Source organism: Belonocnema kinseyi, chromosome 2 (assembly GCF_010883055.1).
Source record: "Belonocnema kinseyi isolate 2016_QV_RU_SX_M_011 chromosome 2, B_treatae_v1, whole genome shotgun sequence".
Lineage (NCBI taxonomy): Eukaryota > Metazoa > Arthropoda > Insecta > Hymenoptera > Cynipidae > Belonocnema > Belonocnema kinseyi.
In genome coordinates, this window is record NC_046658.1 from 111,206,596 (window position 1) to 111,223,796 (window position 17,201).

General features: G+C 26.3%; 1 protein-coding gene across 4 annotated transcripts in view; it reads left to right on the top strand.

The window, feature by feature from the left end:
• Positions 1-17,201, top strand: part of LOC117167140 (disheveled-associated activator of morphogenesis 1) — a 255,300-nt gene that overhangs the window by 174,924 nt on the left and 63,175 nt on the right. For 3 of the 4 annotated variants that reach the window (XM_033351840.1, XM_033351838.1, XM_033351837.1), the window contains one exon: positions 10,037-10,153. In XM_033351840.1, coding sequence (XP_033207731.1) covers positions 10,112-10,153 — 42 coding nt within the window. In that variant the 5' untranslated portion in view covers positions 10,037-10,111. Of the gene's footprint in view, positions 1-3,030; positions 3,271-10,036; positions 10,154-17,201 lie in introns of those variants that run through there. The other variant, XM_033351839.1, reaches the window with a different exon arrangement.

The window sequence follows — 17,201 nt, forward strand, 5'->3', positions numbered from 1 at the left end:
TTGACCGAGGTTTCAGACGAACTAACTAACGAACGAACGAAGTAACTAACTAAGGCGGAGGGCGTCTGTCCTTATATACCTGCGTTTATTACTCCTTCGAATTTTCCAGGCCTACTTCCTCGGTGTATCTAGTATCTCCACATTTCGAGAATCTTCTAGCCTGATCTTCCTTACCTAGTACAGACGCAGTCTCGAACCTTCTATTATAGATGTAGAGTTTTTAGAGTTAATTTTCCACAACACATTTTAATACTTTTGGGCAGTTAAATTATAACCTTTAAATTATCTAATAAGTTATTGAAAATATGTTTTATGTTAGTGCTTTCCGCTAGTAATTGGTATGCAAAAATAACAATTTTAACATAAAATTATAAAATTTTAAAAAAGCTTAAAATCTCTAAAAATTGTATGTTGTGCTAGTTTTTTTTCACCGAAAATGCGTATTAAAAAAAAATCCAAGAATCGAAAAGTTTTCAAAAATTTACCGTTTTTAGTTTTTATCGCTTTTTATCGGAATTTCAAACGTATATCATTATTGTTCGAACAAGAATTTTGATTTTTGAACAATTTCAGGTTATATTTACGTTTTTCACAGAAACTCGATTATTTATTTAAAAAATTGAAGGAAAATCAGATTCAAAACCTTTAAACAATTTTAGATTATGTTGACGCTTTACACTGAAAACAAGGCATTTTAAGCAAAATAATTAAATTTGAAAAAATATTTACAACTTGGAAAAATTTGTTGTTTAATAATTGGTATTATTAATCAGAAGATTGTAAGATAATTTAAAATATCATTCAGATTCATTCCTTGGATGGTGAATTCATTTTTGGTTTTGTGGCGTTTTATACCGGAAATCGGTACTTTTAATTAAAGAAATCATTGGATGTCAAAAATATTATAACTTTTTAAACAATTTTAGTTTTGACTCATGTTATTGGCCGGAAATCAACTATTAGGGGAAAAATAGGTTTAAAGGAAGACTTACAGTATAAACAATTTTTAGTTAAGTTATTTTCGTAACTTTCACCTGATATTTCTGTTATTGGTGATACAAAAATTATATTTTAAACAATATTTACCATTTTTAACAATAATAATGTATGTTAGTGTTTTTCGCTAGAAATCGGTTATTTTTAAGAAACAAAAATTCGGGTTTATAAAAGACTTAGAATCTTAAAAAAAATTTTGGTTATATAATGTTATGTTAATGTTTTTCGTTTAAAATTTCTGGTTTTAATAAAAGAAATTAGATTTCAAAGAATATTTACAATTTTTTGGCAATGATGAAAAAAATATATTCCAAGCAGAATTTAAAAGAAAATATATGATCTTAAACCGATTTTGGCCGTGTTATGGTATAGTGTTTTGTCTCAAATTTCTATTGCTAATAAAAGATATTAGATTTCAAAGATTATTTTAGATTTTTTTAAGAATAATAGGGTATGCTAGAGTTTTTTTTACTCGAAATCAGATGTTCTGAATTTTAAAAAAAAACACAATTTCGAAGAGTATTTACAATAATAAAGATTTTTTGATTATGTTATCGTTTTTTCCTAAAATTGCTATTTTTATTTTCAAAAATCATTGGATTTCAAAAAATGTTTTAAATATTTAAACAATAATAAGGTATGCTGGCGTTTTTCAACTTGAATCAGTTACTTTAAGCAAAGATCATTCGAATTCAAAAATTAATCTTTAAATTTTGAACAAATTTCGGGTATGTTAGTGTTTTTCGTCGAAAATTGATAGTTTTGAACAAAAAGACAATGGTTTAATTTTCTATGTATTTACAAAAATATTAATAATCAATTCTAAAGTTATGATACTAATTATAAAAAATATTGTTCTTGTTTTTTTTTTCAATGGTACTAGTTAAAAGATACTATGAAGTGGAAAAGTTTTTATTAATATGTAATTATTTTATCATAATCGCTGGAGGATTTTCCATGATAAGTTTCTTAGAGAATATTGATATTCGTTGTTGGCTTTAGAATCAGGTAAATTAAAAACTATTAAATTATTCCTAAGGTTTCAGCATACAATGGTGTCATTCATCAATGAATTGTTTAAATTTGTAAAAGTTAAATAATTTTTGTAGGGACACAAGTTACAATTGAAAATGATATTCTTTGATTAGATCGCAGTTGGAAAATAATATATTTTTTTTTGTTGAAATTTTCAGAATTGAAATGCAATGAATTATTTTTTACCATTAGAAATTATGTCTGTAGAAGTAGAATTTTTCTAAATAATACTGCAGTAAAAATAAAAAATGATCAATAAACATTGCAGTTAAAGAATTATTTACAAACATTTTTGAGAAAATGTAGCAACGTACATTATAGATAAAAACGTTTGAAACCATTTGTTTTCAATTTACCTGACCGTAAACCAACAACAAACATCAACATCATTAACTAAAAAAATTTTATAATTCAATTTTTAAATTTCGTTAGAAGAAATAAAAATAATCTTGCGCGTGTTTGTTTGTTAAAGGTAAATTTTTTTAAACTGTAAAAGTCTGCATAAATCTCCAGCTTCAAAAGCAACTTCCATTCTTGAAACGACACAATCTGCGGATAATTTGTACAATATACAAACATAAACATTAAACCTTATCAATGAATTAAGGAAATGGGTTCACGTTCTGAGTTAATGATATACTTGCAACTGAGGGAAAATATAGGGTGACACTTGGCAATCAAGTTATAACTCAAAAGGGGAAAATTTCGTAACAAAGCAGTTAATAAAATGAAAGGGACTGTGATAGTATGGCACCAGGCAGCCGGAGCAGCAAGTAGGCTACCTTGGTGAAATAAAAACGTCGTACGATATGCATAGTGACAGCGATAAGTTGTCAAGTCTAATTGCCGTAAGTTTTGTCAAGATAAGAGCAGCTCACATTGCGCACATGCGATAACAGAAGCTAAACGGAAGACCTTGTCACCATTCACACAAGTTCAATGCGTACGCTTCGTGAGCACTGAGCATCATTCCGAAAGGAAGCAGTCAGACGGGCTTGAGTGCAAAAGTGAAATTCGCTAATTGTCGAGCGCAATTATAACGAAATCGTGACTGAAGAAGACTTCCTCCTTTTCTGTGCATGCACTGAGTGTCATTTAGCAATCGCTTTCCTCCTTATCAAATATGGCTCTGGGAGTACTACTAAACTCATCATATTCTACAAAACAACTCCAGTGATGGGAATACGGAAACAATGTGTCTTGTCAAAAGTGTAGAAATAGTCATGGAATCTTGGACGGGTACAGAAATTTTATAAATCTTGAATTACTTCTACTCCAGTATTTCCAATTTTGATACACAAAATTTTAACAAGGCTTGTAATTCTCGATAATAGTTTAGGGAACAAAGTTTTTTATTTAGTATAAACAACTTGAGTAAGAAGTGCCAACAACAAAATTTTACAGGAGAGCCAAAAAATGGTCTCATAATTCAAATTATTTTTTAAACAACAATCAACGAGCAGTTTTAACTCTAACTAACATGAAATACATTAGTGGGACGCCAAAACATGTTACAAGACAAACACTGCTTTCCAAGGTAAAAAGATACGTAAGTGACTTTGCGGTTTAGTGTTATACTTTTATACCTGGAAATGCAAAAATAGACCAAAATGACAGTTTAACGTACGTACCTTTTTAATTTAACTGGCAGAATGAAAGAGTACAAAGTAAAAAATGACCAATTTTTCAAAAACTTTAATAAAATTATGTAGTCATGAAGTATTTGTGAAAATAATAGCGCAGAAACTAAAAGATTATTTTTTAAGAATTAAAAAAAAATCTTAAACAATTCGTTCAAAAATGTGAAACACAGAAAAAGTAATAACATAAACTAGGTGGAGAAAACAAATTGTTCACTAGATGCATTTTTTGATTTCAAATCGTAGATTTGAAATTATTTATGTCTTACGGTCCCATCGTAAATCGAAAAAATAACTAAAAATAAATAAATAAATAAAAAAATAAATAAAATAAATAAATTTCTGTTCGTCCGTCCTAACCTACGCCAATTTTGTTTTTCTCGTACAATTTTAAAAAATGTAGTGTAATCGAGTGAAGTCTCGAAAAATTTTTTTGAGACTTCAAAAAATGGCTAAATTTTAATTAATTTTCTTAAAACTATTGACTGAAATGTTCCTTTTTTTTGACTGAAAATTGATCTGTTTGACTATTTAAACTATCATCAACTCAGGTTTAAGAACCTTTGAAAAAGGTACGCATGTGTACTGAAACGTCAGGAAGTTTTGAAAGGAGTTTTTTCTATTAAATAAATATCTGAGTTTCGAAGAACATGTTTTTTTTTTTTGGCTCATATTTATTTTTTCGATTTACGATTGGACCGTAAGGCATAAATAATTTGAAATCTACGATTTGAAATCAATAAATATCAACGGTCGAAGAAAGGATTGATTTGTTTCATCAAATCATTTTACAATTAACTAGATGCATTTTATGGATTTTTTTCACAAAATCGAATAGCGTTATTAGTTTTCTGCATCTCGACTTTTTAAACATATTATTTGAATAGAAATTTTTTAAACAATTTGAAAATCAATTTTTGTCCCAATAATGTGCTGTGGAATTTTAAACAATTTTTAAGCCAATCAAACGTGTTTTGAAAAAAAGTGGCACAGTTCACAATACTTTTTTATGATAATGAAGCTGATTCATTTTACAACTATTTTTTAATTTTCACTATTCAAATTGTCGCAGCTCTTTTCCTAAAGATTCTTTGGTTCGCCTAAAATCATTTTGGACTCGAAAAGGGGTAGATTGAACAAAGCAATCTTCAAGAAATAATTGCCTTAAAAATGAATGTATTTAGAGAAATTTAAGGGAAATGAAAATAATTTGAAGGAATTAATCAAAATTCAAATGAATAGCAAAATAATTTGAAAATATTTGTTTTAGAATGTCTTCAGCGAGATCTTCAAAAAAATTAAAGGAAGTTCAAAAGATTTTGATAAAATGCCCAAGAATTTAAGTTTACTTTAAATGACTTTAGGGTGAATTTAATCAAACAATCAAAAAAGTTGTTAAATCTATTTAATTCAAAAGAATTGAGTAAAATTAAAAGAATTTAATTTAATTTAAAAGATTTAAGCCAGTATTAGAAAAATCAAGAGAATTCTAAAGAATTAAAAACAATTTAAAAGAATTCAAGGATAATTCCAAATGAATTCAAATAAGTTGAAGAATAAATGAAGAAATTCAAAGTATTCTACTGATTTCAGTAAAATATTTAAAAATTTAGACAAATTTAAAAGAATTCAAGAACTTTCATTAAATTCATAAGAATTTTAAAGAATATAATTCATTAAAATTTTAAAAATTAGAAAATTTGCCATCGAATTCAGTAAAAGGAAGCGAACAGCATTCAGAGCGAACTGAACAGAATGTGAGTGAATAGAAGAGAAAAAAACGAATGAAATCAAATTCGAGTGAATTTAAAGAAATGGTTGGGAAATAAGAAGAATTCATAAAATGGAAGGCAAGATTAGAAAAAATTCAAAGTGAATTGAAAAACATTAAAGCAGGATATTGAATTTATTATATTTGGAATCAATTGATAAAAATAAAAGGAAGTTCAAAATAATATTATTAAATTCATAAGAATTTGTGGACTTAATTGAACAGTTTTAGAAAAACAAAAAATTTCTGTTAAATTGAGAAAAATGGGAATTACCCGAATTCAGTGCGAATTTAACATAATTTAAGTGGATTAAAAAATTTCAACTAGCTAATTAAATAAAATTCGCATTTATTTAGATAAATTCGATGGAAGTGAGAATTGAATGAAATTTAAAAAAATGTAAGTGAATGAAAAACAGAATTCCAAATAATTTGATGAAATTCCTAAGAATTCAAGGTGAGTTTAAAAACCTTAAAAAAACGAGAGAAAATTTCAACGAATTGAGTAAAATTGATTGATGTCATTAAAATTCAATGGATTTAAAAAATTGAGGTTTAATTAAAAAAAATAAAGAGAATGAAAAAGAGTTAAAGAGAGTTTTTTTAAACTACAAAATGGAATAAAATTCGAATAAGTTCAGATCAATTTAAGGTGAATGAAGAGAACTCACTGAAATTCATAAAAATGCAAGGTGAATTTTTTTAATTTCCAAGTGCATTAAGAACAATTCGAATTAATTGAAAGCAATGCAACAAATTAATTAAGTTTCTTAATTTTGGAATGTATCAAGAAATTGCACTGGACAAAATTGAGAAAAAATAAAGAGAATTTAAAAGAATTCCGGATAAATTATTATCAAAATTCAGGATCAATTCCAAATGAATTTAAATCAAATGAAAAAAAGTTCAGAAAATCCAAAATATGCCATTGGTTTCATTCAAACTAGAGTGAAATTAAAAGAATTAAAAGAATTCAAGGAAATTCAAGTGAATAAAACAATTATTCTAATTAATATAATCGATTGGATTAAGGTAAATAAGAGTGAATAGAATTCGTGGATAAGAATGTGATAAAATCCATAAGAACTCAAGATGAATTTAAGTCTTTTGGATGAATTAAAAAGTTGAAAACCCAAAACATGTTCACTGAGATCAGTCCTTTTCAAGGTAATTTTAAAGAATTCAGGGTGCATTTAAAAGAATTAAAAGGAATTTGAAAAATGTAAAACAAATGAGAAATCCTGGTGTTTTCGCTTATAATTCATTTTGAAAGAAGTGACTTAAATGATCTTTTTATTTTTGAAAGTGACTTTATCATAAAAAAGTGACATAAAAAAGTATCAAATTTTTCAATTTTGACGGTAACTAGTCACTTTTTTCATGAGTAATGTGCTTAATGATTTTACTAAATGTACTGAAAAATTACCTGCGAAAAGTAAGAAATTAGGTGAATTAACGGCTCGAGAAGAGAAAATATAAATTTTAAACTTCCTTGTATACGATTTTTAATTAGAAAAGAAATTCTTTGCACGCTTTTTCTGCAGAGAAAGAAAGTAATATGGTCATCGTCATTTGGTTCCGCAGATTAAAATCTCTTCACTTGAAAGTTATCTCATTGTTCTTGGAGGACCAAGAAACATTCTCGGTATTCATTTTCAGTTTGACATGGTTTTACTTGAAATGTTAAACAATTTTATTATCCTAAATTTTTATTTTTCTAACGTAAAATTTCAAAAGTACTAAAAACAAACTTCAATGTTTATTTAAACTATTATTCTTTAGTCTATTTTCCGTTTTTCTCGTGTTTACATTGAAATATGAGTTGCATTAATAGAGTGGAATAAAAAAAAATCCAATTATTGTTGTTGAGCTAATTCTTTTCAGTTAATTAGTCTACTATTATATTTTATTTTAGATTTTGTCATCTTCTAATCAATTCATTTTTATCTATATTTGAAAATTAACTTTGTTTTAATTTATTAATTTGTTTGAAGTTTTGGATTTTTCTTGATTGACAAATTTTTCTTGGTTGAGAATTCAACTACTTTGTTGAAAATTCATCTCTTTAGGTAGAAAGATGATCATTTTTGGTTAAACATGTAACTGTTTGGTTGCAAACTTAATTATTTGGTTGAAAATTCAACAATTTTATTTAAAATTGATCCATTTTGGTTGAAAATTCAACTGTTTTGCTAAAAATACCATTTTTGATTGAATTGGTAGAAAATTGAAATGTATTTAGAAAATGAAACAGTTAGGTTAAAATTCTTTTTCCTTCTTGTTTGAAAAATCTTTCACAGATAAAAATGTAACTCTTCCGGTAAAAATGTAATCTTTTTTAGTTCAAAATGTAACTATTTGTTTTGTAATTTTTATGTTTTGGTTGAAGATTCAATTATTAGGTGGAAAATTCGTTTTTTTGTTAGAAATAACAACTATTACTATTAAGACTGCCATTTTTGGTTCAAAATTGAACTTTTAGGTTAAAAATTCAACTACTTAATTGAATACTGCTTCGATAAAAATGGATTTTTTTAAGATTCACAATTTTAGTTTAGAATTTATGTATTTGATTCCAAATGTAAATATTTTGTTGAAAATGCGTTTTTTTTTCTTTTTCTTTGAATTCAACTGTTATTAACATAAAATTAAAATCTGTTTTGTAGAAATATCAAACATTACATTTTTGGTTGAAAATTTAGCTACTGAATTTATGGTTAAAAATCTTTCTTTTTTGTTAAAATTTCAACTACTTTGCTAGATTTAGAACTACTGTATTAAAAACAATTTTCTTGTTTTTAAAGGTTTATCATTTTAACTATTAAAAAAAAACTTTTTTATCCGTTAAATTCCATTACTTTGATCTAAAATTAAAATATTTTTCGCTGAAACATCAAATATTACGTTAATTTTATTCTAATCTTTTCTTGTGCCTTCTTAAAGAAGAGCAAAAAAAAGCATGAAAATATAAATTTATACAATTTCAGAATTCGGATAATTTTTTAATATTTTTCTTTTACTTTGTTGTAGAAGCCCATAAGGCGTTACGGAAAACGACCGTATTTTAAATGATCTACATTTTGGCATTTTATGTCATAAAAATACGTTCAATTTTACGTAAATAATTGTGGAATAGTTGAATTATTGAAAAACACTAATAAGAATGATGTTGTAAATTCTTCGAGTTCATTGAAGAAATGCACAAATTAAAAAAAAATTACCTGTTGCCAATAACTTTTGCATTTTTCTATTATTATTAACCATATATAAAGCACACATTTTAGTCATGCAAAAATTTTTACATGAAAATGTTATCTTTTTATTTTCCATCCATGAAACCTAATTTTAAAGCAGAGGAAAATATTTTCAGAAAAAGTACAACAAATTTAAACCATTTTCTCAGGAATCTACAAATAAATACAATAAATTACAACAAAGATTACAGCAATGTTGTCTATTAATCAAAAGAATTTTGTACTATTTTGTATATTGTTATATTTCATTGTAGTTTTAATTTTCTAAAATTATTTACAAAAAATACAACTACAAAAATCTACAGAAAATTACAGGTTTTGCATTCAAAAAGTTTGTTGTTGTTTAATAATTATCATCTTTTACTATTCGACTATACCTTTAAATTTCAAACATAGAAGTTTCTTTGTAATGGCTATCATTTATTTACACATCTCCAAAAATGATCTTATTTCAATAAATACAATATACAATAAAAACATTATACAAAAAAGTACAATATTTACCTAAATAATATACAAAATTGTTACTTCGCTGTAATTTTTATTGTAATGTAATAAACATTTTTTTATAGGTTCCTGTAAAAATGTTTTTACAGTCCTGTATTTTTTTGCCCAAATTATTCCAGCCAAGATTTTAGCTAAGAATTATGGTTTGTGCTAACAATAAAATCGTGGTACTACCTATTTTAACTTTTTTTGTCTCTCAGATGTGTAAGAGTTTAACACGTTTAGTGTCCCTGATGGATCGAAATAAAAAGTACTTAAAATAATTACCACATTCTGGTATTCCGTGAGGATAACGGTTTTCTAGTACTGGACAATACAATACACATAACACGAAATTACTCTATTTAGTTAATGACACGTCTTTGAACATAAATTTTACGTGGTAAACACAGCAATAGGTTACAAAATGTGGTTATTTAAATTCATTTTTTCTTAGGTGATTGGGAAATTTTTAAGCTCAAAGGAAGGAAAAAGATTTTTCTTTGTTTTTTCTTCAAGATTGAAAAATTCAAACGAATGAGGCGATGCCCTCGAACTAGTTACCTTATGAGAAATCATAAGTGAGATGAAAAAGAGTACTTACTAGTGTAGCGAGTTATAAATCTTGATAATTAAACGAGTTCTTGAACAGCTTTTTTTCTATCTCTATTTGTATCTTTCAACATTTTCACAGGAGAAAATTCTTTTTCGAAATGTTGCTTCAAGAGTGTTAAAAAACAATTTCCGTAAAAGGTACTTTACTCAGAAAATTGGATGATTATACTATAATGAGATTTAGAGTTTCAAGAGAATTTTAGAATGAATGATTAAAATTGATTTTTGTTTTGTTTCAGAGGATCCCAACTATTCCAACCTGCCCTGTCAAGAGTCCACAACCTCTAAAGGATTTTGTCGGTCGCTGTCAAACAATGCCTTCTCGAGTTAAGAAGTCTTTTTGCGGCTGCCTGCAGGTAAGATTTGATTGAAATGATACCTACTTATATAAATAACAGCCCTAGCAATCATTATTGCAGAGAAAAATAGGAATAGGGAACTTTTAGTTAATGAAAAAATGATGAATCTTTCGAATTTCAATTTCGATTGTTTTCAGTTCCTGAAATTCAATTCAAATTCTTATAATTTTTAAATTATAAATGTTTGTAATGCTAATTCAGGGTGGCCGCTGCTGCACCGATACCCGGTAAATGACCGGAAATTTTTACGTGAACCGAGAATTTCTTTTAATTTGCAATAAAAGACCTTAAAGTTTATAAAATAATTGTTTATTTTAATTTCAACAGCAGTAGGTCATCATGATTCGTCTTTAATGGTAAAAGTATCTGTTAAAATATTTATCGAGTAAAAAAAGCCAAGGTTATCTAATTTAATTTTAAATTATAATTAAATTAAAATTTAATTGACTGCCAAATTCATTTTTTTGGTCGGAATTTTTTTCCGGGGATAAAAGTGTCGGCATTTAGTTTGTATAATTAAAGTTTGTGAAATTTTTTAAACTATAATTTGAATCGGATTTAATTTGGACAAATTTTAAGATATAAAAATCATTAAATGTAGGTTCTAGTTGGCTGTTTCAAAAATAAAAATTACTTTATTTAAATATATTTTGGTTTTATTGATTTGATTTTTCAGTATTCTTTTGTTTGAACTACACATATTTTTCCATGTTTCTTGAATATATTCAAAACCAGTTCTGAAGGCTTTGGAATATATCTTTTTCATATTGTAAGCTCATCAACTAAAATTATTTTTAAATCGAACAAGCTTCTAGTTCACATTTATATTCTTAAAGAATTATCTACGTTGTTCATTATTGTTACATTTGAAGGCTTTCAAGTGGTGATAAGTTTTATTTTCTAGTATGTTTAGTATAAATTTGGGCAAAATTTAGGACAAATTTGATTTTCTAAAATTCAAAATTTGAATCTATTAGATAGAATTTCTAATTTTAATCCGAATTTCAATTGTTTTAACAAAAAATGAAAGCTTTTAAATTCCATAACTTCTGGAAAGAGCAAAGCAACTTCATTTTTTGAAGATTTTGTTTCGGACTTAATTGTTTATAGAAGTTTGAAAAAATGACACTAAAAATTTAATTGATGGATAAAATAGACTTTCGTCTAAAATTACTTATAAGTAAAATTGCCAACGCAATTTACACTAATTACAATTTCATTAACTTTGCATACATTTTTATAGCAGAGATCATGGTCCATCCCTTTTCCCCCTTAAATTAGAAAATAATCTTAAAATATATGAAATCGATCATTTAGATCCAATTTTTCCTTCATTTTTTACAATGTTTCTATTTTTTTAAGAATCGTGAGCAGAAATTTAAGATATTAAAAAAGAAGATTCTTTGATAGAGGTTATTTTTATTATATTAATTTCAAATATTTCCTAAACGATTTATTTGCTATTTTCAGATTTGAAGGACATTGTCCTGATATTAAATTCTTTTGAATAAAATAATACTTACAGTTTCACCGGCTTTTTTCCACAAAAATAAAAATGTTTTAAAACTGAATTCGGAGATGCTATAAGATATCATAATGGACGTACTCAGACTCTTTTTTGAGGGATAATAACAAAAAAATTTATTGTGCTAAATAAAAATGTTATGCATATGCATTATTTTGAGGTTACGTCGTTTTTTATCTACGCCTTTCCAATAATCTGGAAATTATTTATGAAATAAACTTTTTTGATTGCCTGCAAACAAGGTTAGTTCCGGGAGATTAGTTGCTATGTTTATTTGTAAATCCAAAGTTTTCGGCCAAAAATATTGTGTAGTTTGGAAGTAACTCTCGGGTGAATTTTAACACACATAACCTCGAAATATACACGCACGTTGTTAGCAATATCAAAAATTTGTTGATAAAAAAACACAAAAAAAGTGTGTGGGGACGTCCGTTAGCACGTTCGCTATCATTTCCCAAATTTTTAAGACAAAATATTTATTATTCTAGAAAAAAAGCCGGGGGAATCTAAAACTGGTAAAATCGACAATTTTCTAAGTATCACATGCCCTTAACCACAAAAATAAATTTTTAACAAAATAGTCCAACTCTTAACCAATTCGTTTAATTTTTAACCAAAAAGATGGATTTTAAATGAAGAATTTCATATTTTCAATTTTAATGAAAAAATTTTTAATAAAAGGCTGTTAAACTTTGTCCAAAAAAATACGACTTTTCAACAAAACAGTTGATTTTTCAAAAAAATTGGTGAAATTTAAAACCAAAAAGACGAACTTTCTAAAAAAGGCTGAAATTTTCCATCTTAATATATGATTTGATAACAATGAAGTCAATATTGAACTAAATAGGTTCATTTTCTACCAATAAATTTGAATTTGAAACTTAAAAAGACGAATTTTCAATAAAATACTTACATTTTATACAATCACGTTTGCTGATTTTTTAACGAAATAGTGAAATTAATTGATTAGCTATTAATTTACTATTTATTTTAAGTAAATATCCTTTAAGAAAATTGCTATTTTTTCAACAAAACGATGTAATTTGCTACCAGTTAATAAAATTTTCAATCATGAAAGATAAAGCTTTAACGAAAAATGGAACAGCTGACATTTCAACAAGAAAATATTTCTATTTTAAACGAGAAATAGCTGAATTCATCAAAAAGATTAAATTTATTCAGGATGGCAACTTCAGTGGAAAGTTATTTCTATTCTATCTCTAGTCGCAAATTTTTCAGATTATCTCATTTTACTGCTATTAAAACATCATTTATTATTGTATTTTCATTTATGTATTTATTTATAAATTTAACTAGGTGTTTGAAAATGTATTTACTGTGTAAAAAATTCGCCTTTTTGTAGGAAATAAATTGTTATGATTAAGAATTCATCTTTGTTAGTTCAAAATTTCAACAATTTCTATGAAAATTTATCTTTTTTAATTGAAAATTCAACTATTTCATTGAAAACTTACGTATTTTCTTCAAAAATCGATTTTCTAACAAGAACATTATCCCTTTTTAAAAAAAGTTAATCTTCTAGTTCTAGTTCAGTTCTATTAAAAATTAAAGTATTTTAGTTAAATAATTATTATTGCTTTGGTTGAAAAATTAGCAACTTGATTGAAAACTTGTTTTTTCTTGGCATTTTTATGAACTGAATTTTATGAACGGAAAATGTATCTATTACTTCACTTAAATATTCCATGATCTTAGTTAGAAATGTATCCCTTTGGTTCAACATTCATTTTTCAAATAAAAATGTAATTATTTAATATTTGGTTGAAAATTAACTTTGTCAGTTGAAAATTTTTCTTTTTGTTGTTGTGGAAATTAATCTTCGTGGTAGTAAATTTATTTTTTTTTTTGGTGGAGAATAAACTTTTGAAACTGAAAATCTAACTTTTTCCAATTAAATATTCCATATTTTAAGTTACATATTCATCTGTTTGGTTGAGCATTAATTATTTAAATTTAAAATCTAGGTATTTAACTTTTGGTTGGAAATTGATCTGTTTTAGTAAAAATTAATTTTTTGTTTGAAAATTCTACTATTTCAGTTGAGGATTTATCGTTTTAATTGAAAACTCATGTTTTTGCTTTAAAATTTCATTTTTTTTATTGATATTTCTTAGTGGAAAATTTAATTATTTGTTTAAAAATTCAACTATTTTTCAATTTTTAACTCTGCTGTAGTAAACGACGCTTAGAATGAACACTATGAATTAAAATAAATTCATTTTGCGGCAAAAATGAATATTTTACTTTTGGTTGATCGAAAAAATTGCGAAAATCTAACCGGAAAATGACCGGGAATTTGAAATCGTCCGCCGAATCGCTACCCACAATACTCTTTTAACCCTTTTTTTGCCTAAAATTGACTTATGTACTTTGATGCCTGCCATAACAAGATTTATTGCAATCACTTTATTTACTATAAATATTTTTTATTACTTATGATATCTTAAAATAGACAACTTTTACACTTTCACCTCTGATATAATTTAATATCTCATTAAATGAATCGTAATGATCGATCACGTAAATTGTTCACCTTTAGTGCAATTTGAATAAAACTATCAATCAATATACTCGCAGGCATTGAAATTCCAATAATGTTTTTTACGCAGGATGTGATAGTATTCTGTCATTGGTCAATTTTATTAATTTATATATCCTGCACTTGATCGAATTTTTTCAAGGACGATCTGGTTATCATTAAATAATATTCTCGTGCAAGGCTCAGCCTCTGTTAATAGTTTGACAGACAGGCGCCCCTGGAAAAGTTATTCCAGTAAATTACACGCTCGTTTTCGTTACATTTATTTTCATTTTTTAGTGATGTCACGGATCTCCGGCTGGACGGTAATTTACTCTGCTCGCGATCCATTTTTCACGTAGCGGGTGGGTAAAAAAAATCATAGCAAACAATACTATGTCAAAAGTAATGAATTGAGACCCCATGAAGTGTACTGAATGTGGTATTGATCGATTTAAGGTAACGCGCGCGCGAACAACTTTTTAGGTTAAAAAAATATATTGTCTGCAGAGCTATTTTTACATTTTTAGGGGTGTCTTAAGCCTTTTTATTTTTCCCAAATTTCTGGATACTATGCTGAGGGAGAAAATTATGTTTTAATATATCCCTGTAATTAAACTTTTTTTTGCGACCATGAAAACTGCTAAACAAATTTTTTTGCACTTGAAGGGTTCTTAAGGGATCAAAACTGAAAAGAATACAATAGTATCCTAAAATGTAGCAAAACTTAAAAGGAGTCTAGAATAACCAAAAAATGTATAAAAAATTTAGATTTTAAAAAACGTTAAAATTCTGCAGATAATGATTTCTTAAACCTATTTTACTCGCGCGCGTTATCCAGATTGAATGCGATCGATTACAAATTCAGTACACGTCATGGGGGTCCCAATGTACTACTTTTAGGTGAGGTATTGTTTTTGATTTATAATTTTTTTTTTTTTGAGTGAAGGATAATCAAAATAAATTTCTGAGACGTGAAAAGTGATTTTATTTGAAAATAAAATAAGTTCATAAAAATCTGTAAATATATTTTTCAGTCGCACACGAAGTCAAACTTTTTAAAGATATATTATTGCAAAAAGTTTGGAACATAGTCTGTTAATTTGTTTGTTATCAATTTGTGGCCTTCTAGTTCAAATCATGCAAAAAGCTCTTGGTTAGATTGTGAGAATGATTTGGTATTTGGATCATAATACACATTTTTTTCAATGTTTTTAATGTTTTGAAAGACAGTTTTCCAAAATCTCGAAAATCCAACTATTGACATTTTTTATTTGTTTCTTGATAATTATATTGTAATATGCACTATACATATCTTCGAAGTTTCGCTTTTGGTAAAACAGAGCTTCGCATTCTAAAACCTTATTTTTGAAAAGTCGAATTTCTGCATTTTTTGGAAGAAACAGAAGGTATAAAAAATATGCAGATAAAAGTTTGAAAATTTTAGAACGTTCGACGCAAAATAACTCTTTTTATATTGTGATATGTTGCAACGTTAGCGAGAACAAATTAAAAAAAAATTTGCTTTATTTTTTCTCTTGGAATGTTGAAAACATTAATAGAAAATTTTTAGGACAGCCTTACTTTTTTTATATTGTTCAATATTTGCCGAGAAAAATCTGAAAATTCAATTTTCCAAAAATAATTGTTTCCGATGAAAGCAGTCGTGAATAAAAAACAAAACCCCGGAAATATATAATACATATTACCAACTCTTTCTCAACAAAAAATAAAAAGTTTTAGAAAGTCATCTTTTTGGTATAATTAACATTTGAGAATTTTAGGAATACAACCTTCATTTTGTAATTAAAAAAATACATAATTTTTGTTAGAATAAGTTGATTTCATTTTTACCGTTTAGATTTGAAAATTTGAAATTTAAATTATGAGGGATACACATTTGTTTTTACAAATGAAGAATTAACCGAATTTATTTACCAGACTTCATTCGTTTTCCAACTTCCAACACGTGGCCTTTAAGTGATATACTTTCAAAATATTTTTATATTGGAATTTCAAATAGTGGGATTTTAAAAAGTCTAATTTTTCTCATTTTACCTTTCAAACTTTTCCATTCGGCACAATTTTAATTAATTTAAAAAAAAATTTTAGCTTTCAAATTGAATCCTTGAAGGCTTTTTTAAAAGTTTTAGTTATTTAATTTTACTCGTTAATTCTTTAACCTTTAATATTCTTAATTAAAATTGTGCAATTATATATTTGAACTTTTGATCAACTCCAATCTTTTGCAATAATTCGTAATCTCCTGTCATAGTAATAACTTATAATTTCCATTAAATTTATTGAAAAATTGGGAATCATTTACTTTAAATAATTTTTGTATAGAACATTGGAATTCAATTGAAAATTTATAACGTGTCTACTTGAAAGCTATAAGGATTCTTTCCACGAAATTTCTTTCCATTAAGCGGTTTAGATCAATTTATTTGATGAAATCAGCTAGAAAAATAATATCTATTACGAATCTGAATCCCATGCCTAAAAATGTCATCTGGGTTTAACAAAAAATTATGAATTCTCAAACAAGAAGATTAATTTTATACCAAGAAAGATGAATCCTCCAAAAATTAAATGCAATCTTAATAAAAAATATGGATTTTAATTTTTAAACAAAAAAGACGGATTTTAAACGACATACATGTATTTTCAATCAAAAATATGAAGTTTCAACTTATAAGAAAAAAATTTCGACCAAATAGACGAATTTTTAACTAAACAGTTGAATTCTTAAATGAAAAAGATAAATTTTCAATTTTAGACGGAATAGTTCAATTTTAAGTTTAAAAAAATCAATTGTGTTGCAGTCGAATCCGTTTGAAATCAGACAGATTCTACAAATAGTTTTCAACTATATTTTGCTGAAAATTTTTTCTTTTTTGTTGAAAATTAATTCTACTAACTCAAACTTGAACTATTACATTCTTGGTTAAAAATGGATCTTTTTTAGTTTACATCGAAAA